The sequence below is a fragment of the Bidens hawaiensis genome, unplaced genomic scaffold, assembly GCF_021521415.1.
Source record: "Bidens hawaiensis isolate Kalapana, Puna unplaced genomic scaffold, B.hawaiensis_p1.1 tig00419489_1, whole genome shotgun sequence".
Lineage (NCBI taxonomy): Eukaryota > Viridiplantae > Streptophyta > Magnoliopsida > Asterales > Asteraceae > Bidens > Bidens hawaiensis.
In genome coordinates, this window is record NW_027504877.1 from 278,995 (window position 1) to 296,353 (window position 17,359).

General features: G+C 36.3%; 4 protein-coding genes and 2 pseudogenes across 5 annotated transcripts; 1 reads left to right on the top strand and 5 right to left on the bottom strand.

Moving 5' to 3' along the window:
* Positions 1-1,528: 1,528 nt before the first annotated feature.
* Positions 1,529-5,174, bottom strand: LOC143609065 (acetate--CoA ligase CCL3-like). The gene is made up of 3 exons (XM_077083930.1): positions 4,858-5,174; positions 3,461-4,057; positions 1,529-2,474 (listed from the first exon to the last, which is right to left on the bottom strand). The coding sequence occupies exons 1-3, from the start codon at positions 5,071-5,073 to the stop codon at positions 1,578-1,580; spliced, it is 1,710 nt and encodes a 569-aa protein (XP_076940045.1). The 5' UTR covers positions 5,074-5,174; the 3' UTR covers positions 1,529-1,577.
* A 1,450-nt stretch (positions 5,175-6,624) lies between these two features.
* On the top strand, positions 6,625-7,508 carry LOC143609104 (large ribosomal subunit protein eL29z-like; annotated as a pseudogene).
* Positions 7,509-8,712: 1,204 nt separating this feature from the next.
* On the bottom strand, positions 8,713-9,276 carry LOC143609086 (putative LRR receptor-like serine/threonine-protein kinase At5g48740). Its single transcript, XM_077083947.1, has one exon. The coding sequence runs from the start codon at positions 9,274-9,276 to the stop codon at positions 8,713-8,715; it is 564 nt and encodes a 187-aa protein (XP_076940062.1).
* Positions 9,277-11,119: 1,843 nt separating this feature from the next.
* On the bottom strand, positions 11,120-13,886 carry LOC143609087 (putative serine/threonine-protein kinase PBL28; annotated as a pseudogene). Its single transcript, XR_013149369.1, has 2 exons — positions 13,793-13,886; positions 11,120-13,117 (listed from the first exon to the last, which is right to left on the bottom strand). The product of XR_013149369.1 is annotated as a putative serine/threonine-protein kinase PBL28 (transcript).
* LOC143609088 (receptor-like protein kinase HERK 1) lies at positions 12,032-13,837 on the bottom strand. Its single transcript, XM_077083949.1, has 4 exons — positions 13,793-13,837; positions 12,914-13,117; positions 12,225-12,830; positions 12,032-12,037 (listed from the first exon to the last, which is right to left on the bottom strand). The coding sequence occupies exons 1-4, from the start codon at positions 13,835-13,837 to the stop codon at positions 12,032-12,034; spliced, it is 861 nt and encodes a 286-aa protein (XP_076940064.1).
* On the bottom strand, positions 13,884-14,819 carry LOC143609089 (putative receptor-like protein kinase At2g23200). The gene has a single exon (XM_077083950.1). It carries the CDS (start codon positions 14,817-14,819, stop codon positions 13,884-13,886), a length of 936 nt encoding a protein of 311 aa, XP_076940065.1.
* Between the last annotated feature and the right edge of the window lie 2,540 nt (positions 14,820-17,359).

Consider the following 17,359-nt stretch of genomic DNA (forward strand, 5'->3'; position numbering starts at 1 on the left):
TAATTTGAAAACAAGTTGAATAAACTGAATAAATTTACAAACGAAACAACATAATCGAACGTAAAAAAACCGTTTCCAAACATATATGAATGAAGGTAGACAAACGTTCATGTCATTCGTTTAACTAAATGAACAAGTAAATGTGTAGCCAAAACAACCCCCTAACATGGCAATGCGCCAATGCCTTGTAGTAGAGGTGCACAAATCGGGTTTTTCAAATAGTTGGTTCCGGGTATGACCGGGTATTAGACAATCGGGTATTTGTAATACATGGGTCGGGTTCAGGTCCGGGCATTGTCTCTAAAAACCATACCCTATCATCGGGTTCGGGTCGGGTATAGAATCGGATACCAATTTTCGGGTATTGAAAAACCCCTATTTTCGTGTTTTTTCGGGCTTTTTCCGGGGTTTTTATGGGTATAGATTGAATATTTTTAAGGGGTTACAATTTTTAGAGGTATTTTCGTGTATTTTTCAGGTATTTTTCGGTTACTTTTGGGTATAGATCGGATATTTGAAAAACCCGGTTTTGGGTATTGGAAAACCCGGTTCCGGGTATGGAACCGGTTTCGGTTTTCGGGTATTAGTGGGTATAAATCGGGTCCGGTTCCGGGTACGGGTTTTGCACCCGAAATGCATACCCTATGCGTACCCTACGAGTAGGGTTGGGTACGGGTATTAAAAATCCAGGTATAAAAAAACCGGTTCCGGATATTTTTTTCGGGTTCGGTTCCAGGTTCAGGTTTTTTGTGCACCTCTACCTAGTAGTGTAAAATAATCATGTACATTTATCACGAGGCCCAAATGATTTATCATGACCTAATATGAGTTTGTGTAGCCTGAACAACCCACTAACACATGACAAGCCCATCAAGGTCTAAGTTGTTATTAATTTATTATTATTATTATTATTATTATTATTATTATTATTATAAGTTACTGATGTCAATCCGTCAGTACATTTATGGAAGCAAATGGCTGTATGCAATGGGAATGAGATGATCAAGACTCAAGAGCATTGGTTAATGAGGATGAAATGCACCAGGGAGACCTGTGCTCATAAATTCTTAGCAGCCTTGTGACAAACATGAGGATGACAAGTGGGTTTGGTAAGCAAATAACAGTGCCACATTGCGTAAAATCTCTCCGGGTATTGATCGAACAAATGTTTGCTGGTAGTACTAAGGCGAGGTGCACAAAATACCCGGTTCCGGACCCGACCCAGAACTGGTTCTACCCGTACCCGACCCGCAGGCACGACTTGGTATAGGATTTCTCCCCGGAGCCGTACCCGGAATCGAACTGACCCGGACTCGCCATAACCGGAAATATCAGGTCAAAACCAGACCCTACCCTACCTTAAAAGCCTAGAAAACCCAATCAAAACACGGTCAAATACTCTATCTTATTACGAATCAAATAAGAAGAATAAATCTTAAAGGTCAGTTAATAACATGATACAGGATAGACCAATAAAACAAAAAACAATGCAACAATTTCATACAACTTTATTAAAAGTCCCTTTAATTTAAAATCCAACATAACCCTTATTCATATCCCAAATCCAAAAACTAACTTTATAACTTACTAATCTTAACAGGACCCATTTCCTTAGCTTTAGCCCTCAACAAATGTTTCTGAACCTTCCCAGTAGCCGTCTTCGGTAACGGCCCAAACACAACCGATTTCGGGACCCAGTAAGCCGGCATCTTCTCCCGACAAAACTTCATAATATCATCCGCAACTTTCCCCTCATCCGATTTCTCAACCGGGTCCTTTAACGTCACAAACGCACACGGTGACTCGCCCCATCTATTATCGGGCCGGGCCACCACCGACGCTTCTGAAATTAATGGGTGTTGGTATAATGTATTCTCAACTTCCACACTGCTAATATTCTCACCACCCGATATAATAATATCCTTCGACCGATCTTTAATTTCGATATACCCGTCTGGGTGTTTCACTGCTAAATCACCCGAGTGAAACCACCCGTGTGCGAATGCTTCCGCGTTCGCTTTCGGGTTCTTTAAATAACCTTTCATGACAATGTTTCCACGGAACACGATTTCACCGACCGTGGTCCCGTTTGCTGGGACCGGTTTCATGGTTTGCGTGTCGACAACGTCTAGGTGTTCGAGGGCAGTGTATGGGACACCTTGGCGGGCATTCATTTTGGCTTGGGTTTCGGGGGGGAGGTTGTCCCACTCGGGCTTCCATGCACATATCGTTGACGGGCCATAGGTTTCCGAGAGGCCGTACGTGTGGGTGACGCGTAACCCGTTCTGGGACATTTTGAAGAGGACGGATGGTGGTGGGGCGGCTCCAGCGGTCATGACGTGGACTAGGCGGGGAAGCGGGAGGACGGTGTCTTTAGCCGGGGCGTTTACTATTGTGTTGAGGACTACAGGGGCGGCACAAAAATGGGTCACCCCTAGATTGGCTATAGCCGAGTAAACACCTTTAGCCGTTACCTGCATAAAACATCAAGAACAAGAACTTAATGCTATCGACAAGGGCGGGCCATGGAGTGGGTCACAATGGATTCGGGTCAAAATATTACTCCAAATTTAGTTGATGAACAAAATGATTTACAAAAGTTTTTATGTTTTGAAAACCTACTTTGGGTTCTTTTAAGCTATGTCTTTGACATTTTTTTTTATATTATGCACACGTAAGTGGTTCAAAATTTCAAGCCTAGACGTGGCAATATTGACCCATTTACTTATAAATGGGTCGATTTGGGTTAACTTTAATCTTGAACATGTGAAATAAGGATTAAGGAAAATTCTAAAGGAACAGGTAAAATGGGCTAAACAGGTCATTTAGGTCGCAAAAAACCTAAAGCGCATTATTATTGTAATTATATTGACTTCTAATCCATTTAATGGATTAGCTTAAAAAAACAGACAAAACCATGCTTTGATATCAAAATGAACTGAGTTGCTCGTGACCTACTCGAGGCTGGCTCATTAAAAGCTCGAATCGGGCTGAGTTTAAATGAGCTCGAACCGAAAAACAAGCTTGTTTAATAAACAAGCTAAGCCCACCCTTCACTTATCAAGCCTGATCTGGTCCGCGAGCCTAAACGGGCCTATTATTTATATAATTTTTTTAATATATTAAATATATACTTGTGTAAAAATTATTATGTATAAAATTGTAATAAAAATAACTACATAACATATACTATGCTATATACTTATATGTAAAAAATATAATTAGAAAGTATATAAAAATAATTATAGATGTATATAAATTAAGTTAATTAATAAATAATGAACCAAGTAGAACTTAAGCTTTAAAAAGCTGCTCAACAGCCAAGCTCGAGTTTTAGAATTAGATCTCAAAATGAGCTGAGCTCGAGCCAAGTCAAGCTTGGGCTTGGCTCGTTTGCACCTCTAATACGTTAAACCAAAACCTGTTACATGAACCGCCCATACAAGTAGACATAAAGTACCTGTCGGAGGCATATGTTGGTCCCACATATAGCAGCAAGAGTCCAGGTAAAACACCACCCGTTACAGTGAAACATAGGCAAAGTCCACAAATACACCGCTCCTTCTGGTATACCCCACACCAGAACATTACTAGTAGCCGCCAGATACGCCCCACGGTGATGCAACACCACCCCTTTAGGACTAGACGTTGTGCCCGAAGTATACCCCAACGCAATACTCTGCCACTCATCTTGTGGCGGTGTCCAAACAAACTCCGGATCACCAGATTCTAGAAACGCCTCATACTCAACCGCACCTTTCGCTAAAGCGTATTGGAGATTCTTTGGATTGCATTCAACGCTTTCGTCTTTGATAACGACCAGAAGTGGAGATTTGAAATTGGTTTTGATTTTATTTTTTAGGATCTTTAAAGCTTCCTCGGCTAGCTTGAAATATTCTTGGTCAACCATTATGACTGCGGATGATGAGTGTTCTAGAAGGAAGCCGATGGTTGGAGCGTTTAGACGAATGTTGACTGCGTTTATAACCGCTCCGCTCATTGGAACTCCATAATGGGCTTCAAACATGGCTGGGGTGTTTGGTGCAATCACCGCCACCTGTTGGATTGAATACAAATTGTGAACTTGGAAATTTGTTTGAGATATGAAATAAATCAATTAACCTCCAAAGTCCAAACACCCCCCTAATTCAATCTTGAATCAACTTACAGCAATACCTTAGGTCAAACAAATCACTCAATCAATTTGACTTTTTTACAAAATCACGATTTTGACTTCGAACTTCCAATCGATTTTGACTTTTTCCAAAGTCAACGTCATATTAATCGCCAGAACCACAACTCACAAAATCCAACATATACTTATCATCAAACACAAGCGTCAATAAAACCAAAACTAAAAATACAACTAAAACTAAAATCGAAGACGGTTGAACCAAACCCCTAATTCTAACTTTAATCACCTATTCGATCATCTATTTAAAAATTCAAGATTTTTACATGACATAAATCAATTAAGCATCCAAACACCCCCTAATTCTAACTTAATCAACCATTTGATAAATAAATCAAATAACATCCAAACACCCCTTAACTCTACCTTCAATCAATATTTGATTATATCCATTAACAACAACACCCCAGGTTAAACACATCACCCTATCAATTTTGACTTTTTCAAAATCCCAACTTTGACTTCAAACTCCCAATCGATTTTGACTTTTTTCCAGTCAATGCTATATTAAGTACCTTAATCAGTTAATCACAACTTACCCAATATAACATCCTTCATACTTATCAGTTATCATCATCAAACACAAGCACCAATCAATAAAAAATAAAAATAAGTTTTTTATTAAAAAAATTAATAAGATTAAAATCTTAGACGGAACTCGTTACCGTTGAACCAAACCCGACGGACCGTCTGGTAAGCGCAGAGGCTAACCGGCAACATCGTTCATACGTCTGCCGCCACGTGTACTGAACCGAACCGTGAACCACCGATCTACGGTCAGGATGAACCAAAGCAGCTCGCTTTAAGAACCAAACCGGAGTTAGTGCCGTGTAATTCGCTTCGTTTTTGGGTAAATCGTCGATGTCTCTCTGAACCGCCATAATAATAATATTATTATTATTCCCCGGTTATCTCGGAGTGTTGTGTATGCATGTATGGCTGATAATAATAATAATATAATCGATGGTGTTTTTGTGATGATGAGGAGTTGATATACAGGAACCGTTGAATTTATACGAGTTACACTATTTATTAAAATAAAATTATTAAAAAGAGTATAGTTTTGTCTTTTATACTATTTAGTTTAACTTGGAGAATTTGTACTTGGGTACTTCGTTTGTTTTTTTGTGAGATTTACAATAACGGAAAAATAAAAACGTGACTGGTCGGATGTGTCACGTAAGTAAAATGCTTATCTAATAAAAAGAATGTTCAATTAATAAAAATACATTAATGTGTCAAAAAGTTTTGTTACATTATCATTCAGAACCGCTCTTTTGAGAAGGAATGTAAACGTGGGTACGGCATTGTGCCCTTTTTGCTCGGATTTTGCTACCAGAACCACCATTTGCTGTTATTTTGCTAGACCTCGAATTTGGTTCGGCATGATGTTGTACCTTGGTGCATGCTTATGCATTTCTTTGCTTTCTCAATCAATGATGTGCTTAATTACCATGACGGATTGGGCCCAAATCAATCGCATAGCAAACTAAACCAAGCAATCTTCCGTTTCATGGTTTGGTGTATTTGAGGGGCAAGCAACGATAACATCTTTAATGGTGTTAACATATGTTCTAATCAAATCACGGAGAATATAAAAATCCTTAGCTTCTTATGGGTGGTTTCAAGATTGAAGGAATTCGAAATAGATTGGATTAGATGGTGGCTAGTTGTTGTTAACCGCTTTGTGAATATAATACCGCCATTCGATAGCAAAAGAATGAGTTTGCAATTACGACTTAATCTTATTAGTTTAATAGAACATATGTAAATATTTATTGTAAAGTTAGAATCAAACTTTATAAAAGCTATAAAACTAAAGTAAAAACTTAGATATAGATATAGAAGTCCTTTAGTTTTATAATATTTAAATTAATATTATTTTTAAACTTTTTTATGAGAATATATATAATTGTTTTTAGTATAAGCCAACACACCCACACCCAACTCCACCCTTTGCACATGAACGCCAACACAAACATTCTCACGCAATGACGAAGAACGCCAACCCAAACCATCTCATCCTTGGAAGAACGCCTAAAACCTACCTATCAAGGATGGCTTAAAATACTTCTACATCCATAAGACCATAACTATAATTATAACTTCTTTTTTATCTTTCCATAATAAAAAACTAGCATAACATAACTACCTTCGTAGAAAAATATCATTTTTTAAAAGCAAGGTGTATACTTGTATTCAATAAAATTTACAATCATTTTAATCCATTTAACATGCATTTCTTTCTTTGGGCCGAGCCCAATCCAAACGGGCTATTTCGTCAAAAAACCAAATTAAGGATTTTAAAGACCAATTCGTACAACATATCTTCGTTCCTATCTTATCTTGCAAGCTCTAATTTTTCATTGTAGCAGTAGCAGCCAAGCCAAAAAGGTTCGTATTAACAGTGTGTGTGTGAGAGAGAAAGAGAGATGGCTAAGTCTAAGAACCACACGACACATAACCAGTCTTACAAGGCTCACCGTAACGGCATCAAAAAGCCAAGGAAGCAAAGACACACTCCGTGTGTGTATTTTTTAGTTTAATTTCTTATTTGTTATGTTGGATTTGTGAATTCGGGTTGATGGTTTTGGTTATGGTTAATCACCGCTTAATCGCTAAGATTAGTTGCAGAGTAATTGCTATGTGATCAAAATCGTTCGAAATTGAAAATTTTATTTATAAAATTACATACAAATTCCAATATTAATCGCTAGTCCATATCTCACCCTCCGAATAGGGTCTAGCTAGTTTACAACATTGGTGCGTGTAGAAAACTAAATGATTCAATTTGTAAATACCTAACTTTCGGTTTTTGGGATTTTTAAGCAGATTATAATAATTCAATATATAGTGCCTTTCAAATATTATAGGTCTAATAATATTAGTTAATTTTTAGGCCCAAATTTAACGTTCTGGACTATATTTTTTGGCCTAAAGATTTTTGGGCCAAAAAATTTCAGTCCTAAAAATTCAAAGCTCAAATAATAAATGTATTCAAACTGAAAACCGCAAAATCCCAAAAAAAAAGGTTGAGTTTCAAAAACTCGAAATCCGAATGTTTGGTTCGGTTTTAGGCCAACAGCAGTCTGAATGTTGACTTGTTAAGGGATGGGATTAATATGTTTTAGTTTAAATAAAGTAGTGAGTATTTTTTGTTGGTGTTTGGAAATTAGTCTTTCTTAACAAAATAAGGTTGTTAATGATGTTTTATTGTGTTTAGGCTTGTAGATGGATCCTAAGTTTTTAAGGAACCAGAGGTATGCAAGGAAGCACAACAAGCAGAGTGGTGAATCTGCTCAAGAAGAGTAGATGTTTTCGGTTTAGCAGTTTAGGTTAACTATAACATTTATATTCATGCCGTCTCTTAGAAACTGGCCTAGATTCTATATGATGTTATCGATGATTATGGTTTTGTGTTTTGACTGTGTTACCAGATGAAATTTATTCTTTTGAACATAGGTTTATAATTTTCATAGTTGTAGCTCAACACAACATAGTTTGCTCATGAGCTGACTTGATATAAGGAATAGATGTAATGTACTTTTAAATTATTGAAATTGTTTATACGAACAATCCATTTTCTAAAAGGATCCATTTTTTAAATTATTGAGTTAATGTTACAATATTTTTTAAGCTTTGCAACCTTCAACTATTAAGCAGGTGACTCAAGTATGTATAAATCTGCTTCAGTTTTAAGTTAGACGAAATCTGCATGGGGTTACATGCCTTTTAGCATATCATGATCAGGAAAGCACAAAACTATATATACAAAAATGCATGATGTAGTAGAGTCAAACATACAAGCTTATTTCGTAAGCATGAGTCAAAATAAAAGCAAGGCAAGCTCAAACAATTTGAAAAACAACTTAAGTTTAAACATAAGAAATACCCGTTAAACAAACTACGTCTTCAAAAGTTAAGCAAAACCATCCTTTTAAGAGGCTACCTCTTCTTCGTCATCCATGTCTTCCAGATTGATTTCTAGGTCTCGACAAAGAACTACAAAATATTCCCTTTGTCGGCTTGTCCAATTCATAAAGACCTCTTTTGTCAGAGACCTATAGGCATGCACATAATCTTTCACCTCCTTTAGGCTTTTAGACATATCAAGACATTTATCCGATTCATCTGTATCCAGGTTGGGCTGATCAATATAGTCAGCAGAAATTGTTTCTTCTGTGTGTGAATTACTGATTAATCATTCACCTTCGGTTTTGTAGGTACCTACGTATAAGAAAAGACCTTTTAAACAGGTATAAACGGGAATTATATATACAAAGAAAAATACATAATTTAAATTAAATTTGACGAATCTGCTCTTACTAATATTGCATAAATTCTATCAAAAGGTTAAAACTTAAAAAGATAAGAATGTGAGATAGACCCATTCTTGTTTTGACCTCTTTTGACTCACCATTTGTTTAAAAGATTTATACATAAAGTTTTATGTCATTAAAGAAGTAAAAAGTTTTGGTTTATATTAAAGCATTTAAAGGAACTAATGTGGCAAAACTATGCTAATTACTCACTTGGAATTCCAAAGCCATCTTAAGTTGCATTAAAACTTCTTTTGTTGTCGGTCGTTTTTCTTTTTCATCATGTAGGCACCGGTATGCAATCTCTTGAAATGTAGTCAATGATTCAGGCACAATCTGCTCCCTTATTTGCTCGAACACCACCTCAATATGATTTCCTTCTTCAAATTTGTTTTTAATGAGCTCGGGGAGATAGTAACCTGGATGTTCGTGGATTGCAAATGTTGATCTTCCGCTCAAGATCTCAAACATAACCACACCAAATGAATAAACATCAGATTCTACTGTTAGGTATCTTGATTTTTTGTATAGTGGGTCCATGTATCCCTGGGTGCCACATGCATAATCGATGACATACTCTATATCTTGAGTTATTGGGCTTATTTGTGAAAGCCCAAAACCTGAAAGTTTTGCTTTCCAATCATGGTTTAGTAGAATGTTTGCAGTTTTGATCTCCCCATGCATCACCCTTGTTTGTTTTCCAACTCCTCCATGAATGAAGTCCAACGCGCTTGCAACATCGATGCATATATTAACTCGTTTCATCCATGTCAGAGAAGCATCGTTCAAGTACCTATAAAGACTTCCTCTAGGCGCATACTCATAAACAATGATTTTTTCTTCCATTCATCACAGTAGCCTACAAGACCAATAACATTCTCGTGTTTATACTCCCGAAGAATTTGTATCTCACTCAAGAACTGTTTTTTCACTTGACCAAGCCTTGTATCCAATCGCTTTGCTACAATGGTTTTAAATTCATCACCATCTTGAAGGTTTCCTTTATAGATTTTCCCAAATTCTCCTTCACCAATACAATTGTCATCATGGAATTTTTGTGTGGCCAGTTTTATGTCTTCAAGTGGAATTCTAAGGCTGTCCTTTCCTATCAACCACGAGAAGATAATAATGAACTGTTAAATTACGATGGATGATTAAATTAGTATTTGAAAATAATATATAAATACGATTGACTCATTGCTTATAGATAAAAGTAGCTTGTTAAAAACTCAAAAGAGTGGTTTTTCAAAATTAACCAGAACGGTTTAAGTTCAGATACTACTGTACATTTGTACATACGAAATTCACTTTGTACTTCATTAAGTTAATCTAATGGCAACAAGCATTTTACATTTGTACAAAATGGTAATTAAAGTTTTAGGATATTGACTTACTTGAAAGAATAATGCTTTCTCTAGTTGCTTGACAACGACTTTCATTGTTGGACGTTTGTCTTGAGTTTCTGCCACACACTGATGTGCAATTTCAATAAATGTGTGCAAAGAATCCTTGTTGGGTCCTCTATTTAGAACAAAATTGTGTTCATTGGTTTCTTCCTTTATTATAGGATCTATCATCTCCTCTGTTGTTCCTTTGCTGAAGCTACGTCTTGCCATAGGGGCCAACCCTTTGTCACTCTCTTTCAGGTAAATTGGATCATTCGCTAACCTCCCACATAGAATTTCAAACAAAATTACTCCAAAACTATAAACATCCGATTCTCTTTTTAACTTACCACTCTTCACATATTCTGGATCAAGGTAGTACTCGCTACCGTACGGCGTCTGAGCGGGCATCTTGAGATGTAGAGCTTCATCTTCTTTATTTGGAGGCATGGATACGGATAACCCAAATGAATCGATCTTTGCCCCCCCCAATTCTCATCCAACTGAATGTCATAGTTTCTTAAAAAACGAATTATTACCTTCCTTTGGTCTTCAATCTCGAAGTGAAGGTAATTCAATGATTGTGCAACATCAATGCAAATTTTCAAGCGTTTCTCCCATGTCAAAATACGCTTGTTGTTGCCGTTGTTCAAATATTCATAAAGGTATTTATTAGAAACATTTTCAGTGACAATGATCATCTCAGAACCTTCAATACATAATCCAAGTAGACTGACAATGCTGTGATGCTTAACACTACTAAGCACTTCAATCTCTGTATAGAACAATTCTTCTCCTTGCTCGTTATCTCTAGGATGGACACGTCTTATAAGTACAGTGTTGTGGGTTCACCTTTGTTTTTCCCTTCTATGGATGGTGGGGTTTCTTTATCAAAACAGTCGAGTTCACCTCTATACCAGGTATAGTAACGGCTAACTCTAGTTCTGCATGTGTCTGAGAAATTATCGGTTGCTGAAATAATATCATTGAGAGGAAGCTTCAAGTGTTCCAAGTTGTTTCCCTGCAAATACGTGACAAGGTTGTAAAGAGAGTTGCAACTAGATAAATGATAAGAAAATTGGAAAGAAATGGTGTCGATCGTTAATTTTTGTTGACATCACAGTTGGGCCTTGGCAAATGTGCCAGGCCAACTCATTAATTGATAATCTAAAAGGACACTAATTAATCCCGTGTTGTGCTGACGGCATCCCTTGACAATAATACTAGGAAGAATATGCCATGTCTGAGAACTTGAGAAGTGATTGCGGGGACATCAGATTCCGTTGTAGATCTGGACATATTATATCCTGCAAGGTTTTGTTTTCATAATGATATTTGGCCAATGGAGCTAGAAAACTTTTAGTCTGATTCTGAACATATGCTTTCCTCCCGCACAAAATTTCAAATAAAACAACTCCGAATGAGTAGACATCCGACTTGTGGGTCACACCTCCCGTCTTTTCAATCGCTGGGTCCATATACCCCATTGTGCCATTATGTTCACAAAGGCAGACCTTGTCCTTTTTGTATACTGATTGTTTGATGGACGCTTCAAAACCGGATAACTTGGCTTCCCAGTTCTCGTCTAATAAAATTGTGTCGTTATTGATGTTACAGTGTATAATAGCATAATCACTTCCCTCGGAATAATGAAGGTAACTCAACGCATGAGCCACCCCTAAACATATTCTCAATCTTTGCGTCCATGTGAGGTTCGGGTTGCTTAGATGCTGCTCGAGACATCTGTTGGCCTCATACATGGTTACAATGATCTTCTCGTCTTCCTCATCACAAAATCCAACAATAGAGATCAGATTTGTATGCTTGAGATCATTAAGCACCGAAACTTCCCTCAAAAAATCGAGTTCTGCTTCCACGTGCTTACAATCAAACCTCTGTGCAGCAATCTTCATCAACCTTCCAGATTGCAAGAGTTGCCCTTTATATGTGGTACTAAATCCACCGTGCCCAATGATTTCATCATGATTAAAGTTGTTGGTGGCCTTTACTACGTCTTTAAGTGGGATTTTTTAGTGACCAAACTTGGTCATTGTTGATACCATGTTCTGTTTATCAAGTAGAAAAGATTGAGAAAACAGTGAGTTACAGATTCAATACTAAACTCTGAAAGTTCATTACACCTGTACATAAGCATCTGCACACTACCTTTATTCGGTCAAATTAATTATGAATATTTATTCAGGCATCAATATGTATGCCAATACGTTGTAAGTTTCTTCATGTGCTTAATAGATTAATGGTATAAATAACTTTTTACGGTGAACACAAACTGAAGTTATTGATTATATTAAAGCATTTAAAACTTACTTGAATTTCCAGTGCCTTCTTAAGCTGCATTAGAACTTTTTTTATTGTCGGTCGTTTTTCTCTTTCATGATATAAGCATTGGTAGGCAATCTCTTGAAATGTAGCCAATGATTTTGGCTCAATCTGTTCCCTTATTTGCTTGAACACCATTTCATCATGCTTTCCTTCTTCAAATATGTTTCTAATGAACTCTGGTAGATGGTGGCCTCTATGTCTTTTGATTTCAAATGTTGATCTTCCACACAAGATCTCAAATAAAACCACACCAAATGAATAAACATCAGATTCTATGGTTAGAAATCTGGATTTTTCATAAAGTGGATCCACGTATCCTGGCGTGCCACATGCATAATCGATGACATACTCTGATTTCTGAGTTATTGGGCTTATAAAGGAAAGCCCAAAATCAATAAGTTTTGCTTTCCATTCATGGTTTAATAGAATGTTTGCAGTTTTAATGTCCCTATGTATCACCTTTGCTTGTTTTCCAACTCCTCCATGTAAGAAATATAACGCGGTTGCAACATCAATGCATATAGTAAGTCGTTTCACCCATGTAAGAGAAACATCCTTCAAATACCTATCAAGACTTCCTTTGGGTGCATACTCATAAACAATGCATCTTTTTCATCACTATAGCCTATAAGACCAATTATGTTCTCGTGCTTATACTCCAAGAGAATTTGGACCTCATTCCAAAATTGTTGTTCCCCTTGACCAAGCCTTGTATCTAGTCGCTTTGCAACAATGGTTTTAATTCCATCACCGTCTTGAAGCTCTCCTTTAAAAACTTCCCCAAATCCTCCTCCGCCAATGCAATTGTCATTATTGAAGTTTTGTGTGGCTACTTTTATGTCTTCAAGTGAAATTCTGGGGTTGTTGATCTTGTTTTTCTGTCAGACATGACACACCAATTAAATTACATATACTGATCACAATTATATGTTGTTAAAATCATAACGGCTGATTAATATGGTGTTGAAAACAATATATACAAATTAGTAGGTGCTATCAGAAAACAATAAATTGTCAAAATACATGTTAGTAATGAAAGACTACAAATTAGTTAACAATTAGTGATGAGGTTGCTTTGCTGCTATTTAAAATGGTGATGGTAATTTGCAGAAACTGTAAACAATGATAAAACCTTACCACAGTAAAATATTTTATAAAAACTAAAAAATGATGATGAAATTAAAATTTTGATGATATCATAGACTTCAAACAATGAACAATATGAGTTTAACATGCGTGATAATTGATCAATGCCCTTTTATCCATTAAAGATGTGCTTTACTTAGTTTTCAAAAGTTTTAAATTGAACTTTGATCATATTCTTTTCTTTACACTTTCATATCAGCAGTTCAGCAAAGCTGCAGACAGTCTAAAAATGTTTAAGCAACAACGATAAAACAAAGTAAACTCAGAAAGTGGAAAAGATTTTTACCATTGTGCTTTATCAATTATAGTATAATGTCATATCAGTTTACATTTTTATTAAACTAAAGTGAATCATCACAATCACTACTTCTTAGGATCAATAATATGAAGTTAGAACAATGACTTACTTGAAAGAATAATGCTTTCTCAAGTTCCTTGACAACATCTTTCATTGTTGGACGTTGATTTTGAGTTTCTGCCACGCACTGATGTGCAATTTCAATAAATATACGCTTTGGGTCCTCTATTTAGAACAAAATTGTTTTCACTTGTTTCTTCCTTTATTGTATGATCAATAATGTCTTGTATTGTTCCCGAGCAGTAGCATTGTTTTGCCACATGAGCCAGCCCTGCTTCATTCTCTTTAAGGTAAATTGGGTCAAAGGCTATCCTCCCACATAGAATTTCAAACAAAACTACTCCAAGACCATATACATCCGATTCTCTTTTTAACTTATTAGTCTTCTTATATTCTGGATCTATGTGGCGCATTCTGCCAATCCAGCTGATATGGAGTGCTTCGTCTTGTTGATTTGAAGGCAGGAATACAGACCACCAAAAGTTAACAATCTTTGCCCCGCAGTTCTTGTCCAAAAAGACGTTGTAGCTACATATATCACGGTTTATTATCATCGTTTGGTCCTCCATCTCATAGTGAATGTACTTTAACGCATGTGCAACATCAATGCAGATTTTCAAACGCTTTTCCCAAGTGAAAATGCGCATGCTACTGTTGACGTCTTCCAAATAATCACCAAGGAATCCATTAGAAGCATTCTCAAGGACAAGGATCATCTCAGAAGCTTCAAAACAAAATCCAAGTAGGGTGACTATGTTGGGATGCTTAACAGCGCTAAGCACTTCAACTTCTGTAAAAAACTCTTTTTCTCCCCAGTACTCATGTCCAGGAGGAGGGTAGCGTTTAATAAGCACATGATCAGTCCCTTCAACAACGGATGAATGATTTTCTTTACCAAAATGGTCGTCGAGTTTTGCTCTGTACATAGTACACCCACCCCCATCTGGAATTTCGTAAGCCTTTGAAAAACCATCCGTTGCTAATTGAACATCAGCCAGAGGAATCTTCAAATGTTCCAACTTCTTAATAATTAGCTGCTGCTGCTGCTGCAAATTATTTAAATATATATATGTCATAAGGCAATTAAATTGAAATTGTGTGGTTCATATTTTTATAGAGAAATTGGAATTCATGGCCGATTAGCTGCTTCTTTTTTCCCCTTTGTTTTGTGACTAGACCCTTCTTTTAACTATTCAAGGCCACCTCAACACATTTGCCCAAGCCCACAAACCATTTATAGTTTGTTCTAAACTAGGCCCAAATACAAAGTTACAATTTGTTAAACCAAATTATTTTAATGCTAGATTAAATGTTAATATGAAAGGATTATAAATCCTCTGTATTAGCTTACTCTAATTAAATTGTTCATGCTTATAATTATAGATGATTTGCTAGAATTTCAAAGTATTTGATTATATGCGTGTATTCTGCCACTAAAGTGAAAAAAGTTGTTTGACCAACTAGTTATTTTAAATTGTAGGTATATAAGAAAGGTGGATTATATATGTTCATATTTATTATATAAATTAGATGAAATTGATTAAGAAAGAGTAAAAAAGGAAAGTTGAACAAGTATATTGCAGCACTTAGATTACTGAACGTACGTATATAATTGCATGATTCATAAATTTAATTTAAAATATTTTAATTGATGTTATATTAAACTAAATGGTAACGAATATGAACATACATGATTATAAAACAATAAGTTAGTAAGAGCATCTCCAATGCTTTATGCATGGTTTGAAATCCAACCATCCTAATCATTCACTCACATTCTCTCTCCTTCCATTCACACTTCTTCATCCTATCACACACACCTTACAGACCATATTGAAATTCCAAACTCTTTTCACTCTCTCCTCCTCCTCTCTCTCTCTCTCTTCCACCTAGGAGACACCTATGATTCAAAACACCCAAAACCTCACCATTGGAGATGCCCTAATAATAAGGAAACATAAAAGTTATTTTAATATACATTTTCTTTATTTATCTTTTGGCATGTGAAGAGGTAACTCTGGGATTTAGGTTATCGTAAGAGCATTCTCAATCCATTCATCAAATTATGTGAGATGGGTTTTTTATAAGTTAGGGAGTGATTTAGGGTGTTGTAAGCGAGTCCTATAACTTTTTAATATATTTTGAAAGTGGTTATGAGTGAAGGGGAGAAAAAAAGTAATGATAAATTTATAAAGAAATATTATTTAATTGAACAAGAGAGAGAAAATGCAGTGATTTTTAGTATAATTTTGGATTTGAGGTTATGAGATGGAATGGGAATGTTCTGAGGTGAGGTCGTGCTCCGATATGCAATGTTTTCAAACCTTGCCTGGACGTCAACCCGGACATCTTGCCAGGTCAAAAGTCGAACCGACCCGGGAGGACGGATCGGTGTTTGACCTGGTAGACCTCATAAATAATTTAAATATTATATATATTATATATAAATAAAATAATAACCAAACTTTCATTTCATGAAGCATGTTTCATTAACATAGCCCAACCAGACCAAGTTTTATGAAGTGGACTAAGCCTAACCAACCCAATCAAGCAACACAATCAAATGGTCCAACAAAGGAACCCTAAGTGATATAACGGAGATAGAGCAGTGACCAAGAGAAAATTGACTGGTGTTCATGTTCTTCTTCCCATCTTCTTCCTATGTCATATAATCAGTCAATTACCATCCTCGTGCTTATTTTGTGTTAAAATCAAACCACTTAAGCAACATGGGAAGTTCAAATCGACGAAGTTTCAATCAAGTAATTGATTCAGAAACGAGACGATTGCAGAGTTGGGGACGAAGCCGCGTGGTTCAAAGATGGAATCTAGGGTTTTCAGTTTTATTTTGTTGGTTTCTTTTATTAATTTTTTAAAATTTCCGGTCCACCCAGCGGGTCATCGGTTCCGGTATGCTTAGCGGGTCCCGGTCGGACCGGCCGGTCCTGTCCTTGTTTCAAAACACTGCCGATATGTTTTAGGGCCGTCCAAACTGTTCGCCGCTCGAACTCGCTCATCGCTCGCTTGGAAATTTCTCGAAAAATACTCTCTCGTTTTTCGCTCGATTGTAAACGAGCCGCTCGGTTCGGTTCGGCTCGAATATTTTTAATTTATTTTTATATAATTATATATGAGCAAATACACACATAAAATATTAGTATACAACTGTTTAAAACCTTTTAAAATTTTCCTATTACGTCAACTTTATAATTTCATTGGTTCTATTCAAGTTTTTAAAATACTAAAAGTTTGTTTACATGTTTATTATATCTCACTTCAAATTTGTATCTCCAAAAAATTTACAACCTATAACACCTTTGTCTAAAAACTACTAATTTGTTTACAAAATGTATTATTTACAACATTCAAACTTGTTTCTTATTAAAATTTTTAGAGTGAAAAAGAAATAAATAATGCTCGAAAATCGCTCGGCCGTTCGATCGAAAAATGCTCGATTCGATTTTGGCTCGGTTCGAATTTCAGCTGTTCTGTTCGGTTCGATTGTAAACGAGCCAAGCAACGAGCAAGCCTTCGCTTGTTTCGGCTCGGCTCGTGAACAGTGTTTGATCCTTATCCCATTTCATAATTCAGCCCAATAATCTAGTATGTGGATTAG